Raw genomic sequence first — 15,883 nt, 5'->3', positions numbered from 1 at the left:
GACTTTAGGAGCAGATCCTGGTCTGAGAATTGGCTCAGCAATGTTACTGGGAACATGTGGAAGGGATTTCACCTTGAGCCAAGTCTAGTTTATTAATTTTAGTACTAGGAAGTGTTTTCCCTTTACTTCTCCTGTAACCATTTCTGACTTGAATGTCTTATACTTGTACTCACATGAAACCTAACTCTTTGTAGTTAAATAAACATGTTTTATTCCATAATCCAAACTGCATTTAAACTGAATTGTGTGGGTAACTTCATTTAACGTAGCAAACCGTTGGATATTGATCTCCTTAGAGAGGAATGGACCTACAATATCTGAACTGTCCAGGAAGGGGCCGGCAGTGCAGTACCCAAGTCTTGGGGGGGAATTTGGGACTGGGAGTTTCTTGTGGTCACCCTGCAAGTGGTAACCAAGGCTCCAGGAAGCCATAGTGTGGCTGGTGTTTGCGGACAGGCTGCTGGGGTCAGAGTTGCTGGACCAGGGCTGTGGCTATACACAGACACTCAGGGTGTGACCTGAATGCTGTCAGGCTGCTTGTGAGCAATCCAGGTTGGAAGCTACAACAACAAAACATTGTGAGCCAGCCAAGGTAGCAGGGCAGGGGTGACCCAACCCCTCATTAGTCTGGATTGCACCCTGGAATGCCATGCCATCCTGGGAGAGTTTTAAGAAGAGGTTGGACAAATACTGGTCAAGTATGGTCTAGGTAAACTTATTCCTGCCTCAGTGTGGGGGTATGGCGCAGATGACCTCTGGAGGTACCCTCAAGCCCTACATGTCTAGGATTCTACTGCCACTTTAACATGAATCTATTACGATTAAGTACTTCTCTCTGGGACTGACAGGGACTACCATCTAAACACTCAGGGCGAGAATAAAATAATCCCAACACCACTAATTATAAGGTAGACCAGGGGTAGGCAACCAATGGCACGCGTGCTGAAGTTGGCATGAGAGCTGATTTTCAGTGGCACTCACACTGCCCGGGTCCTGGCCACTGGTCCGGTGGGCTCTGCATTTTAATTTAATTTTAAATGAAACTTCTTAAATATTTTAAAAACCTTATTACTTTACATACAACAATAGTTTAGTTATATATTATAGATTTATAGAAAGAGACCTTCTAAAAACATTAAAATGTATTACTGGCCCGCAAAACCTTCAATTAGAGTGAATAAATGAAGACTCAGCACACCACTTCTGAAAGGTTGCTGACCCCTGATGTAGACCCTGATCCTATGAGCAGTTAGAGCTGGGGTTTCCAAAGTAACTTTAAGGAATGATGCACCCAAATCCCACTGATATTCAGGGGGATTATGGACTCATGTAGGGCTAAATATGGAGATAGGCAACACGTGGGATTTTCCAAAAGATTTTCTAACTCCTTTGGTCCCAATAGGAGTTAGGCACCTAGCACCCATCTGCACTTGCGGGCACCTAAATCCCCTTGTAAATGTGGCCCATGCTTCCTACCGGCCTAATCTCCTTTACCCAAACCACTTATAGTGGGGTTGCCCGTGGGCTTACATAAAGCACGTGCGTAGATCTTTGCAGGATCAGGGCCCCTCACAGGACAACAGGTTTACACGGCACTTTACAAACACCGTCCTGCAGACCCTCGCCCAGGTGATTAACTACTCACCTGTGCAAAGTTATCCCTGCATGTTTGTGGGTTAGGGACCCTGGATTCCAACCCTAATCAAATCTACCAATCGATGACACTTGTCTGCCCCCCAGCACCACAGTATCTCAGCACCTAACAATCTCTAGTGGGTTTCTCCTCACATCACCCCTGGGAGGCAGGGAAGTTTTATCAGACCCATCGCACAGAGCTAAGAAATCTAACCAGCCCACATGCTCTCCAGCTCCTGGACCCTCCCCAGTAATAAGCAGGAAAGAGTGGTAGAAAAAAGTCCGGACTCACCTCCATTCACCTCCGGCTCTGCTCTGCCCAGTCCCCCCCTGCCCGGGCAGCTCCGGGAGGCTCAGATGCTCCGATGCCAGGGCAGAGTCTGGAGTCCCTGCTCCCCTGCACTGAGCCCCCAGTCCCTGGGACGAGGCAGCCCTGAGCTGTGGAGCTGAATGTCTAAGGATGCTCCGGGGTCAGGGAGACCAGCTAAGTTCGCCCCCTGCTGTGGGTCAGCACCGTCCGCATCTAGCTCTGGAAGCCCAGAGGCTGCAGGTGTTGCCCCCCCCCCAACACACACACACTGATGGGGCCTTGGGGTGGGTCTCAAAAGGAAGGGAATGTGGCAAACTGGATGCTCAGAGCCAGTGTTGCATGGTCACAGGGTACCCCCTCTGCCTTCCAGGAAACGAGCCCGGTCACTGTGTGAGTGAAGTTCCTGGGGGCAGGTTGCCTCAGGCTAGGAGGGATACCCTGAGCCTCTCTCAGCTGGCAGGGTCTCCTAGAAGCCCAGAGAACACAGTGATGCAATGAAAGAAATCCCAGAGATGGGGAGGAGAGAGAGATATGGATAGAGGGAGAGGAATGGAGAGAGAGTGTGGATGGACTGATGGATGCCAGATGTGCACAGATGCGAAAAGAGAGGGAGAGTCCGAGAGAGGAGTGGATGGATGAGAGAGAGAGGGAGAGAGAGGTGAATTGTTAGGACAGAAAGAAAGACAGAGAGATGGATGGATAGAAGGCTGGAGGGTGGAGAGGTAGATGGATAGAAGGATAGAGACGGAGAGAAAGAGAGACGGACGAGCAGAAGGATAGCGAGTTGGGGAGAGACCCAGAGAGCTGGATAGATCTGGAGAAGTACAGTGGATGGCTGGAAGGAGGTAGGATCCCCAGGCTGTGTCCCTGCTCCCTGACCTACCCCAGCCCTGGTGTCACACTACGCCTGGGCTGCCCCAGCTCCGAAGCACAGGTGAGAAGGACCCTGTGTCTCTGTGATTGTGGGAGGCTCCTCCTTGTGCAGCTAATGATAGCTGTCCCTGAGTGCATGGGCCATGGGTGAAGGGGAGGGAGCAGGCAGGGCCCTTATGGATGTTGGAGCCGGGAAGGGGGCGGGAGATGTGACTCCCTGAAGCCTCCCAAGGGGCTGGTGCGGTTTGCGATGCCCCAGGGCCCCGTACGCCCAATTGGTCAGGAGACTGCTCCAGCAACGCCGTCTAGGGGAGAGTGGCCTGGGGAGGAGTGATCCCAGCCCCTGAGCAATGCACCAAGATTGGGGCCACAACTCCCGCTCTAGTCACAGCCCCATCTGTCCTGAGGGCTCCCCTGTACTCCAGGTCTCGTCTCCCAGCCCTCAGACCCATCGCTGGCGTTGTGACCCCAGCCCAAGCCCTGTGGCCCACAGTCATGGAGCCGGGATTGTCCCTTCCCATGGGGTGAGTCGAGCTGAGACAGTTCTCAGAGCGAGTTAGCGCTGAGTGCAGGATGCTGGGGTTAGTGCACGGCAGCGATGTCTGGAAGTCACAGCTGCGACCCCCTGGACGCCTGGGTTCTCTTCCAACCTCTGGGAGGGGAGTGAGTTAGAGCAGGGAGCTGGGAGGCAGGACTCCTGGGTTCTCTTCAATTCCGAGCAATACTCAGTGACTTAATATCCGGCACAGCAGTGGGTGGGTGGGGTCAAGGCACCCCCAGGCACCCAGAATTCCCTTCGCTAACATGTATGGGAACTGGGAGGACCATTTAGAAGTGTGTGAAAGCTACCAGCAGTGGAAGAGGAATGTTGTGTGGAGCCCGGGGAAAGTGAGAATAGGCTGAACCTCAGCTAAGGGCTGTTTGGGTTGGAGTCCAGGCAGGCCTGGATTAAAGAATTAGGGGGCTCTGTGCACCGTGGAACCCTTCCCCCGCACCTCCCCAACTCACCCCAAAACTCACCCCCAGCACCTTACCCACCACCACTGGGCCCCTCCTGGCCAGTCACCGGCACATCCCTGGCTCAGCAGTCGGTTCCCATCCCGAATTAAATCAGCTTGTCCCGACCCTGGCCACCCAACTCCGCTCCCTCCCACCACCCAGCTCTCACTGACACGATCCCGCGCCAAACCCTCCATTGTGACAGAGGCGATGTGGGGTGGGTTGGACAGGCTGAATTTGAGTGAGTGATGTTGCGACCTGGTGCATGGAATTGCAGGGGCCCCATGCAAGTGCAGCTAGTACACATTGGCTAGTCCAGGTTTGAATCCAATAAACATTTCCTTCCTTCTGCAAGGCAGTGTGGTCTAGTGGTTTGGCCACTGGATTGGGAATGTGGGCCCTCCATTCTATTCCTACTTCCACCACTGACTTTGGGCAAGTATCATCTGTGCGCTGAGCCTCAGTTTCCCCATGTGTGCAAGGGAGAGCAGAATATTTGCATATTCCTTCATCAGGTGCTCTCCGGCAGGGAGTGGAGAGGAAAGCTGATCTATTATTGTGGGGAGGGGTTTGTGAGCCTGTGAATTTGTGTGGAGGATGGAGGGAGTGAACTACGGGGCTAGAAGGGCCAATAGCCTCATTTGTTGCAGAGGAAAAGGATTAGCTGGGCAGTGATCTGGGGTAGGGGAGCATGGGGCACTGGAAAAACTGGCCAGTGATCTGGGGCAGAGGGTGTGAGGCACTGGACTAGCTGGCCAATGATCAGGGGCAGAGAGACAAGGGATACCTGACTAGCTGGCCAGTGATCTAGGGCAGGGGGACATGGGGTAACTGGACTCGCTGGCCAACGATCTTTCTGGCATAGGCAGAGGGCAGGACACTTTCCCCGATGGGTCATTTCTCTGATCTCAGTCAAGCCTCTCTCCTTTCTGTCCCCGCCCTTAGCTGGTGAGCCTGGACTCTCCGCTGTGTCACTCAATCAGTTCCGTGGCAGCTCCGTGCAGCCTGAAGCAGACGAAGGTCTGGAATCTGCCTTGTGCCGACCGCCCCCTGAGGAGTTAGGGCCCAGGGGCTGGGTGCTGTTGCCCCAGAGCACCTCATTAGGCATCGCGGTGCAGCGCAACGGGCATTGTTGCGTCGAGAGGGGACTCTGGGTCTCATTAAAGACACTTGCTGTTTGTGACACAATGACTCTGACAAGCCCACAGAGGGGCCAGGCAGGTCATTAACATATTTTTCCGTGAAGGTTGAGAAGTCAATCAAAGGGTGTCAAGAGGGACCCAACCTCAGGGTGCGTTCCACATGCTGGGGAGGAGCGCAGCACAAAGACATCTAACAGGAACGTACCAGTCCCCAGGCTGGATCCCACACGAGTACTTTCAGCCCCCCTACAACGCTGGCCCATCTTCAGGGGACGTGTCAACACACACCTCGTGGACAGCTGAGAAATGTCTTACTAACCCCTGTCAGTCCGTGATTCACTTACACCTTAGGGAACGACACCTCTACAGAAAGACGGTCACGCTGTTCTGTGCCATGTATTTTTCCTCCCTCACCTCTAGTGTAAATCAGGGATAAAACCATCAGTCAGGAGTGCTGAATCTCCTCATGCCCAGATGTTTTCAAAACCATGAACTCAGCCATAATCTAGGGATGGGATATAGGGCCTTTTTTCCTCTAGGGGGCTCCGTCCCAGCCCCAAGCAGAGGGCACTGGCTGAGACATGTGACTATATCAGGGGTTCTCAAACTTTTTTGGCTGGGCACCACCTTGAAAATATTTCAGGCTGTGATGACCCCCACGCACACTTGGTACCAGACATCGCTTTCCCAACATCAGTGCAGATCCCTCTAGAGCAGGGGTGGGCAATCTACTGCCCGTGGGCCACATCCGGCCAGTGGGCCCATCCTGCCTGGCCCTTGAGCTCCTGTCCGGGGAGGCTAGCCCCAGCCCCTCCATCACTGTCCTCCCCGCCCCGCAGCCTCAGCGTGCCGTGACACCGTCACGGGAGGGGGCTGCACTGCAGGGACAGGGAAGAGCACAGAGGGAGGCTCACTGCAGCCTCAGGGGAGCAGGCGGGGGGTGCGTGTGGCGGGAGAGCGGTGAATGCAGGCAGAGGACTCAGGAGGAACAGGGGCAGCCGCGCAGCCAGAGAGAAGCGGCGGTTTCCCCTTCAAAGCGCCGCTTCTCTCCGGCCAGGTGTGCGGCCACCTGGTGTTCTCCGGAGAGAAGCGGCGCTTTGAAGGGGAAACCACCGCTTCTCTCCGGCTGTGCGGCTGCCCCTGCTCCTCCCGAGTCCTCCGCCCGCACTCGCTCAGTGGGCGGGTCCGGGGGGGCCTGTCAGGGGCGGGGGTGTGGATAGGGGTCCGGGCAGTCAGGGAGCAGGGGGGTTGGATGGGGGTGGGATACACGGGGGGCGGTTAGGGGCAGGGGGACCGGGGAGGGGGGGGTCAGGGGACAAGGAGTGTGTGTGGGGGGGTTGGATGGGTCAGGGGTTCTGAGGGGGGCACTCAGGGGGCGGAAAGTGGGAGGGGGTGGTTAGGGTTTAAGGAGGCACATTCTTACCTACCCAGCCTTCCATACAGTTTTGGAACCCCGCTGTGGCCCTCACGCCAAAAAGTTTGCCCACCCCTGCTCTAGAGCTAAGTAACCGTACTATGCCACCCTTACTTCTGCGCTGCTGCTGATGGTGGCACTGCCTTCAGAGCTGGGCAGCCGGCCAGAGCTGCCTCTCTCCAGCTGCCCAGGTCTGAAGGCAAGGAAAAAGGGGATCTCATGACCCCCCTACAATAGCCTTGCACCGCCCTTTTGGGTCGGGACCTCCAGTTTGAAAAATGCTGGTCTATATCTTAGCCTTCTGTTCCATTTAGGTGTCTGTGCTGGGCAGAAAACTGGGCACTTTCCAAACTTAAAAATAAACGAAGTCACTACCTATCTGTCTAAATCCTAATACTATCTCTCTATCTATCTAGCCCAGGGGGACTGAGGTGTTGGGGGCTGCGGCGAGCCATGTGTATGTCAGGGCTGCTGGGATACGTGTGGGGTTGGAGGAGGGCAGGGGACTTGTATGGATTGGGGAGGGCAGGTTGTTTCTTTGGGGTGGGAGAAGGCAGGAGAGTTGGGAAAGGTGGAAGTGGGCAGAGAGCAGAAAGGTCCATGTGGGCACGGAAGATGCTACAGATCCCAAGGGATGCAAAGATGGTTCCATGCCCAGCTGCCCCTTTGTGGCTCCGCTAGCGCCTCGTGGCGCTGTCTCGCTCAGTCTGCCTGACCATGGATGTTTTATTTTATTTTATGGTCATCATTGTTTGATTGCAGTCATTATTTTATTATCATTCATTGCTTTATAATTAATTACATACAAACAAAATATTTTTTTTTGCCTAGAGCCAGGGATCCACCCAGACTCCCATTCTCTGTTGTTCACTCCCAGCTTCTGACAATCAAAGGCTAGGGACGCTCAAAGCATGGTTGGGGTTGCGTTCCTGGCCATCTTGGCTAATAGCGATTGATGGACCTATCCTCCATGATAGACCAGGACTTAATCTCATCGCTTCCCTGGTCTCTGTCTTGCTGAGAAGGACGCAGCTCTTTCATATCTATGCCCCCTTTCCCAAGACGCATTGCTGCCCACACTACAACTCCACAGTCCCTTTGGGTTTTCCGCTTTAGCAGGAGAGACGGGAGGGGAGGCTGGACCCTGAATATGAAGATTTCGTGGCAACTGGGAGTGGGCGGAAGCTGAAGATGGACAGCTCAGAGATAGCGTTCGTGTGGCCAACTGTGATGGACAGCCTCTGTCAGGTCAATTACCAGCTGGAGGGGTGAAGGTTTCTAGCCTCGATGTATGTTCAGAATTGCACAAGTCACTCGAATCAGCAAACACACTGGTTTTGATTTCCACAAGAGAAAAGAATTTGATTCTCCTACACAAGGGGAAAGTTGTTCATTGAGATGTTTAACCTCCTTCCCGCAGTCATTCACCCCATGGGGTAAAGATTTGGCCTAATCACTTCTTCCCAAGACCAGGAGAATTTCATGCAGCATAAAATGGAGGGGGGAACCCCCACATCTAACATCCTCCTTTTCTTCATCCAGCATGTGGGACGAGAACTCAAGTCAGCTGGTTCCCTCCAAAAACAGATGTGGCGGCAATTTAAAATGGGAGGGGGGGGGAAAGACCCCAAAGTGAGAGAGTTTATTTCCCCATATTCAGCAATTAAAGAGAAAAATGGCCAAATCTGGGGGGATTGTAGATCAATATTCCATAATTTAGCAGGAACAGTGCCTGACTTGAGGAGTCGGAAAATGGAGGGAAATTTCTATCGATAGTCAATAAAGAGAAAATATCAGGGGATTTTAGATCAATATTTGGTAATTAGAGAAAAAAAGGCAAAATCTGAGGAGATTTTAGATCAATATTTGGTCATTAAAGAGAAAAGAGGCAAAATCTGAGGGGAAAGTTCATTCTAATGAGTTTAACACCTTCATTGATCCCATCCACAATTTGGAGCAATGATCGGTGCCAGCTGTTTCCCTCCAAATGCCGAAGTAGCTGCAGTTTAACTTGAGAAGGGGGAAGAAGCTCCCAGACGATCCATACCAGAGAATTAAATAGAAAAGGGGTAACATTGGTGGGTGGGGGGGTTAGATCAATATTCAATAAGAGAGAATCTGAGGTATTTTATATTGGGGGGGCAGGGATGTGGTCTGTGCTGGCTGGATCTGGTGCAGAGAGATGACTCTCAAATGCCCACGTCGCTCCCACTCTTCCATTCAGAGCCAGGTGCCCAACGCTGCCCACCAGGCCTTTACATGCTCTTCTGCCTTCTGGGGCTCCTGGTGAGTGACCTCTGGTTTCCCAGCCCCAGCGCCATGTGCAGACATGAACAGAGACCTTAAAATGCAGGCCTCCTAGATGGGAAAGGCTCCATCGTCCATTGCCAGTCCCCCTGGCCTGAGGCTGGATCGGAGCTGCTGCCCCATAGAGAACCAAGTCAGCCAGTCCCGACTCATTTCTCTGGCTCATGTCCTCTTATTCCCGAATAGCCTCCCCAGCACCCTCCTTAGGGCCCCGTGCACATCCTTGTTCCTCAGCGTGTAGATCAGCGAGTTCAGCATGGGGGCGATGACGCCATAGAAGAGGGAGACCATGTTGCTCCGGTCCTGGGAGTAGCTGGATGGAGGCTGTAGATACGTGAAAATGGCCGTGCCATAGAAGAGCGACACCACGGCCAGGTGGGAGGCGCAGGTGTTGAAGGCCTTGAGCCTGCCCTGGGCCGAGCGAATCCTCAGCACGGCGATGACGATGTAGCTGTAGGAGACCAGGATGAGGCCCAGCGGCACCAGCAGGAAGATCACACTGACAGCAAAAGCCTCGGCCTCGGTACTGGAGGTGTCGACACAGGCCAGTTTGAGCAGGGCCGGCATCTCGCAGAAGAAGTGGTTGACCCGGTTCCGCCCACACCGGGGCAGCCGCACGGTCAGGATGGTCTGCAGCATGGAGTTGCTGAAGCCGCTCAACCAGACAGTGGCCGCCATCTGCATGCAGAGGCGGCGGCTCATGACAATTGTGTAGCGCAGTGGCTGGCAGATGGCGGCGTAGCGGTCGTAGGCCATGACGGCCAGCAGGAGGCACTCGGTGCAGCCCAGCGAGAGGGAGACGTAGAGCTGGGCCACGCAACCGGCCCAGGTGATGGACTTGTGGGTGCTGCACATGTTCACCAGCATCTGAGGAACGGTGCTGGTGGTGTAGCAAAGGTCCAGGAAAGAGAGGTTGCTGAGGAAGAAATACATAGGGGTGTGGAGACAGGGTTCCAGCCACAAGACCACAATGATGGCCAGGTTCCCCACCAGGTTCAGGACGTACAAGACCAGGAAGACCACAAAAAGCAGCATCTCCAGGTGTGGTTGGTCAGAGATCCCCATTAGGATGAACTCCCACCGAGAGCTCCCGTTCCCTCTTTCCTCCTGCAGCGAGAAGGGACAAAGATAAGGATGAAAGGAGCCCCAACAGCCATACACAAAGGAGACACATTCAAGGGCAGCCCCATTTGCTCTGAATGAACCACGCCTGCTTGTGACTTTGTCATCGAAAATCTGGGCCAGTTGGGTGGCAGGTAGGATCCTTCTGCCAGGGAAATGCTTTGTCGCAGAAAAGTGGTTCTGTGACACTTAGTGACAAAGGAGGATCCATACATAAGGGAATTAAAGTGTCCTAGAAAACTGGATTGTGGCAGTTGGTGGGAGCAATAGGATGTGACAGATAAATGGATGCTTAGATTATAAGGTCTTTGGGACAGAGGCTGTTTTGTTTTGTTCCTTTTATTCTGTATTTGTACAAATCCTGGTCGCAACTGGGGCTCCTAACTATGATCCCAAATTTGCAGCGCTAACTGTCCTCTGCCCCTCTTATGGGTGAAAGAACTGGGTATGGTTAGTCTAGAGGAGAGAAGGCTGAAGGGGAACCTGGTAACAGTCTTCAACTATGTGAAAATTTGTCATAAAGAGGATGGTGATCAATTGTTCTCCATGTCCATTAGGTCGGAAATACATTTACCAGACAAGTCTGGGTAAATCAGTTTCTTAAACACAAAGGAGTCTGGCCAGGTATCATCAAAGGCGATGGGCAATGACTTATCAAGTGGCCAGTCTTTGGCAAGGAAGTGGAGCAGGAACAACCCGATCTGCATTGAAGCAAACAACAGCATGGCATCTACTTCACCATTAGACTCTTTGTCTCCGCCCTTGCAGCAGGAATGAACTTTAGCTAGGCAGAACCCTCAAGAAAATGCATATCAAAGGGTGACTGGACTATAAAAGTGAGGGGGAGAAAAACCCCAAGGGATCTCTCCCTATCCATCTCTCGCTCTCTTTCCCCTAAGAAGACAAAAGAAACAATGTTTGGACTTTGGGAGCAGATCTTGTTCTGAGAATTGGCTCAGCAATGTTACTGGGAACATGTGAAAGGGAATTCACCTTGAGCCAAATCTAGTTTGTTAATTTTAGTACTAGGAAGTGTTTTCCCTTTACTTCTCCTGTAACCATTTCTGACTTGTATGTCTTATACTTTTACTCACTTGAAACCTGTCTCTTCATAGTTAAACATGTTTTAGTCCATAATCCAAACTGCATTTAAACTGAATTGTGGGCGTAACTCCATTTAAAGTAGCAAACTGTTGGATATTGATCTCCTTAGAGAGGCAAAGGACCTACAATATCTGAGCTGTCCAGGAAGGGGCCGGGCAGTGCAGAACCAAAGTCTTCGGCGGGAATTTGGACCTGGGAATTTCTTGTGGTCATCCTGCAAGTGGTAACCAAGGCTGCAGGAAGCCAGAGAACAGTTAGCAGTGTTTGCAGACAGGCTGCTGGGGTCAGGGCTGTGGCTATACACAGACACTCAGGGTGTGATCTGAATGCTGTCAGGCTGCTTGTGAGCGACCCAGGTTGGAAGCTACAACAACAAAAGATTGTGAGGCAGCCAAGGTAGCAGGGCAGGGGTGACCCAACCCCTCATTAGTCTGGATTGCAGCCCGGAATGCCATGCCATTCTGGGAGGGTTTTAAGAAGAGGTTGGACAAATACTGGTCAAGTATGGTCTAGGTAATCTTATTCCTGCCTCAGTGTGGGGGTATGACCCAGATGACCTCTGGAGATACCCTCAAGCCCTACTCCTCTAGGATTCTACTGCCACTTTAACGTGAATTTCTTATGTTTATGTACTTCTCTCTGCGATTGACAGGGACCATGATCTAAACACTCAGGGCGAGAATAAAATAATCCCAGTACCACTAATGATAAGGTAGACCCTGATCCTACGAGCAGTAAGAGCGGGGGCTTCCAAAGCAACTTTAAGGAATGATGCACCCAAATCCCACTGCTATTCAGGGGGATTATGGACTCATATTGGGCTAAATATGCAGATAGGCAACAAGTGGGATTTTCCAAAAGATTTTCTAACTCCTTTGGGCCCTATAGGAGTTAGGCACCTAGCACTCATCTGCACTTGCGGGCACCTAAATCCCTTTGTAAATGTGGCCCATGCTTCCTACCGGCCCTAATCTCCTTTACCCAAACCACTTACAGTGAGGTTGCCCGTGGGCTTATGTTAAGCACGTGCGTAGATCTTTGCAGGATCAGGGCCCTCACAGGACAACAGGTTTACACGGCACTTTACAAACACCGTCCTGCAGACCCTCGCCCAGGTGATTAACTACTCACCTGTGCAAAGTTATCCCTGCATGTTTGTGGGTTAGGGACCCTGGATTCCAACCCTAATCAAATCTACCAATCGATGACACTTGTCTGCCCCCCAGCACCACAATATCTCAGCACCTAACAATCTCTAGTGGGTTTCTCCTCACATCACCCCTGGGAGGCAGGGAAGTTTTATCAGACCCATCGGACAGAGCTAAGAAATCTAACCAGCCCACATGCTCCCCAGCTCCTGGACCCTCCCCAGTAGTAAGCATGAACGAGTGGTGGAAAAACCCCAGACTCACCTCCATTCACCTCCGGCTCTGCTCTCCCCAGGTTCCTCCTGCCCGGGCAGCTCCGGGCGGCTCAGATGCTCCGATGCCAGGGCAGAGTCTGGAGTCCCTGCTCCCCTGCACTGAGCCCCCAGTCCCTGGGACGAGGCAGCCCCGAGCTGTGGAGCTGAATGTCTAAGGATGCTCTGGGGTCAGGGAGACCAGCTAAGTTTGCCCCCTGCCATCCACAGCTGGCTCTGGAAGCCCAGAGGCTGCAAGTGTTGCACCCCACACACACACTGCTGGGGCCCTGGGGTGGGTCTCAAAAGGAAGGGAATGTGGCAAACTGGACGCTCAGAGCCAGTGTTGCATGGTCACAGGGTAACACCCCCATCCCAGGAACCAAGCCCGCTCGGTGTGTGAGTGAAGTACCTGGAGGCAGGTTGTCCCAGGCTGGGAGGGAGCGTCTCTCAGCTGGCAGGGTCTCCTAGAAGCCCAGAGACCACAGTGATAGATCGAAAGAAATCCCAGAGATGGGGAGGAGACAGAGAGATGGATAGAGGGAGAGGAATGGAGAGAGAGTGTGGATGGACTGATGGATGCCAGATGTGCACAGATGCGAAAAGAGAGGGAGAGTCCGAGAGAGGAGTGGATGGATGAGAGAGAGAGGGAGAGAGAGGTGAATTGTTAGGACAGAAAGAAAGACAGAGAGAAGGATGGATAAAAGGAGCAATAAAGAGATGGATAGAAGAGCAGAGAGATCTGCAGAGAGATGGATGGATAGAAGGCTGGAGGACAGAGAGGTAGATGGATAGAAGGATAGAGAAGGAGAGAAAGAGATGAGCAGAAGGACAGTGAGTTGGGGAGAGACCCAGAGAGCTGGAGAGATCTGGAGAAGTACAGTGGATGGCTGGAAGGAGGTAGGATCCCCAGGATGTGTCCCTGCTCCCTGACCTACCCCACCCCTGGTGTCACACGACGCCTGGGCTGCCCCAGCTCCGAAGCACAGCTGAGAAGGGCCCTGTGTCTCTGTGACTGTGGGAGGCTCCTACTTGTGCAGCTCATGATAGCTGTCCCTGGGTGCATGGGGCCGTGGGTGAAGGGGAGGGAGAAGGCAGGGAAGGGAGCGGGAGATGTGACTCCCTGAAGCCTCCCAAGGGGCTGGTGTGGTTTGCGATGCCCTAGGGCCCCGTACACCCAATTGGTCGAAAGACTGCTCCAGCAACGCCGTCTAGGGGAGAGTGGCCTGGGGAGGAGTGATCCCAGCCCCTGAGCACTGCACCAGGATTGGGGCCACAACCCCCGCTCTAGTCACAGCCCCATCTGTTCCGAGGGCTCCCCTAGACACCAGGTCTCGTCTCCCAGCCCTCAGACCCATCGCTGGCGTTGTGACCCCAGCCCAAGCACTGTGGCCCACAGAGCCATGGGGCAGGGATTGTCCCTTCCCATGGGGTGAATCGAGCTGAGACAGTTCTCAGAGCGAGTTAGCGCTGAGGGCAGGATGCTGGGGTTAGTGCACGGCAGTGACGTCTGGAAGTCACAGCTGCGACCCCCCGGACACCTGGGTTCTCTTCCCACCTCTGGGAGCAGAGTGAGTTAGAGCAGGGAGCTGAGAGGCAGGACTCCTGGGTTATCTTTAGTTCTGAGCAATACTCGGTGACTTAATATCAGGCACAGAAGTGGGTGGGTGGGGTCAAGGCACCACAGGAACCCAGAATTCCCTTTGCTAACATGTATGGGAACCTGGAGGACCATTTAGAGGTGTGTGAAAACTACCAGCAGTGGAAGAGGAATATGTGTGTGGAGTCCGGGGAAAGTGAGAATAAGCTGAAACTCAGCTAAGGGCTGTTTGGGTTGGAGTCCAGGCAGGCCTGGATTAAAGACTATAGGGGCTCTGTGCACTGTGAAATTTGAGGGTCCCCCCACCTTCCATAAACTAGACAGCAAAAGGCCCCCACCCCACACAGACCCCCGGATGTCCCTCCCATCCCACCCAACACATATCCCTCCCCTCAGACATACCCTCCAAACTCCCCTCCTTCCCCACACATATCCCGGCAGCCCTGACATACACCCGGCTCGCCGCAGCCCCCCACACCTCAGTGCCCCTGGGCACAGTCTGCAAAATCCCAGCCCCCAACCCCTTCTCCCCAACACCCCCATTCTCCCCAACTCATCCCAACTCCCAGAATTCCCGTCACCCCCAGCCCTGCCCCCGCACCTCCCCAACCCACCCCAAAACTCACCAGCAGCACCTTACCCACCTCCACAGGGCCCTTCCTGGCCACTCACCAGCGCACCCCCTGGCTCAGCAGTCGGCTCCCATCCCGAAAGAAATCAACTTGTCCTGACCTTGGCCACCCGACTCCGCTCCCTCCCACCACCCAGCCCTCACTCGCACGACCCCGCGCCCAACCCTCCATTGTGACAGAGGCGACGCGGGGTGGGTTGGACGGGCCAAATTTGAGTGAGTGATGTTGCGACCTGGTGCATGGAATTGCAGGGGCCCCATGCAAGTGCAGCTAGTGCACATTGGCTAGTCCAGGTCTGAGTCCAATAAACATTTCCTCCCCAACTCACCCCAAAACTCACTCTCAGCACCTTACCCACCTCCACCGGGCCCCTCCTGGGGACACACCGGAACATCCCTGGCTCAGCAGTCGGCTCCCATCCGGAAGAAAGGCAGCTTGTCCAGACCCTGGCCACTCAAATCCGCTCCCTCCCACCACCCAGCCCTCACTCGCACGACCCCGCGCCAAACCCTCCATTGTGACAGAGGCGACATGGGGTGGGTTGCGACCTGGTCCATGGAATTGCAGGGGCCCCATGAAAGTGCACCTAGTACACATTGGCTAGTCCGGGCCTGAGTCCAACAAACATTTCCTTCCTTCTGCAAGGCAGCGTGGCCTAGTGGTTTGGCCACTGGACTGGCAATGAGGGGCACTCAGTTCTATTCCTACTTCCGCCACTAACTTTGGGAAGTATCATCTGTGCGCTGAGCCTCAGTTTCCCCATGTGTGCAAGGGAGAGCAGAATATTTGCATATTCCTTCATCAAGTGCTCTCCAGCAGGGAGTGGAGAGGAAATATGATCTGTTATTGTGGGGAGGGGTTTGTGAGCTGGTGAATTTGGCGGGGGGTGGAGGGAGTGGACTACGGGGCTAAAAGGGCCAATGGCCTCATTCTTTGCGGAGGAAAAGGATTAGCTGGCCAGTAATTTGGGGCAGGGGGGTATGGTGTACTGGACTAGCTGGCCAGTGAGCTAGGGCAGGGAGACATGGGGTAACTGGACTCGCTGGCCATTGATCTGTCTGGCATAGGCAGAGGGCAGGACACTTGCCCCAATGGGTCATTTCTCTGATCTCAGTCAAGCCTCTCTCCTTTCTGTCCCCGCCCTTAGCTGGTGAGCCTGGACTCTCCGCTTTGTCACCTCAATCAGTTCCATGGCAGCTCCGTGCAGAGAGACCCAGCACCTCCCTGAAGCAGACGAAGGTCTGGGAGCTGCCTGGTGCTGACCGCCCCTGAGGAGCTAGGGCCCAGGGGCTGGGTGCTGTCGCCCCAGGGCACCTCATTAGGCATCGGGGTGCAGCGCAACGGGC

The 15,883-nt window shown here is 53.9% G+C and overlaps 1 protein-coding gene across 1 annotated transcript; it reads right to left on the bottom strand.

Moving 5' to 3' along the window:
* Positions 1-8,778: 8,778 nt before the first annotated feature.
* Positions 8,779-13,608, bottom strand: LOC112060795 (olfactory receptor 2B2-like). The gene is made up of 2 exons (XM_024112714.3): positions 13,601-13,608; positions 8,779-9,779 (listed from the first exon to the last, which is right to left on the bottom strand). Exons 1-2 carry the CDS (start codon positions 13,606-13,608, stop codon positions 8,843-8,845), a joined length of 945 nt encoding a protein of 314 aa, XP_023968482.2. The 3' UTR covers positions 8,779-8,842.
* Positions 13,609-15,883: the final 2,275 nt, after the last annotated feature.

The sequence above is a fragment of the Chrysemys picta genome, chromosome 12, assembly GCF_011386835.1.
Source record: "Chrysemys picta bellii isolate R12L10 chromosome 12, ASM1138683v2, whole genome shotgun sequence".
NCBI classification, from domain to species: domain Eukaryota; kingdom Metazoa; phylum Chordata; order Testudines; family Emydidae; genus Chrysemys; species Chrysemys picta.
This window is presented reverse-complemented; position numbering and strand designations above follow the sequence as displayed.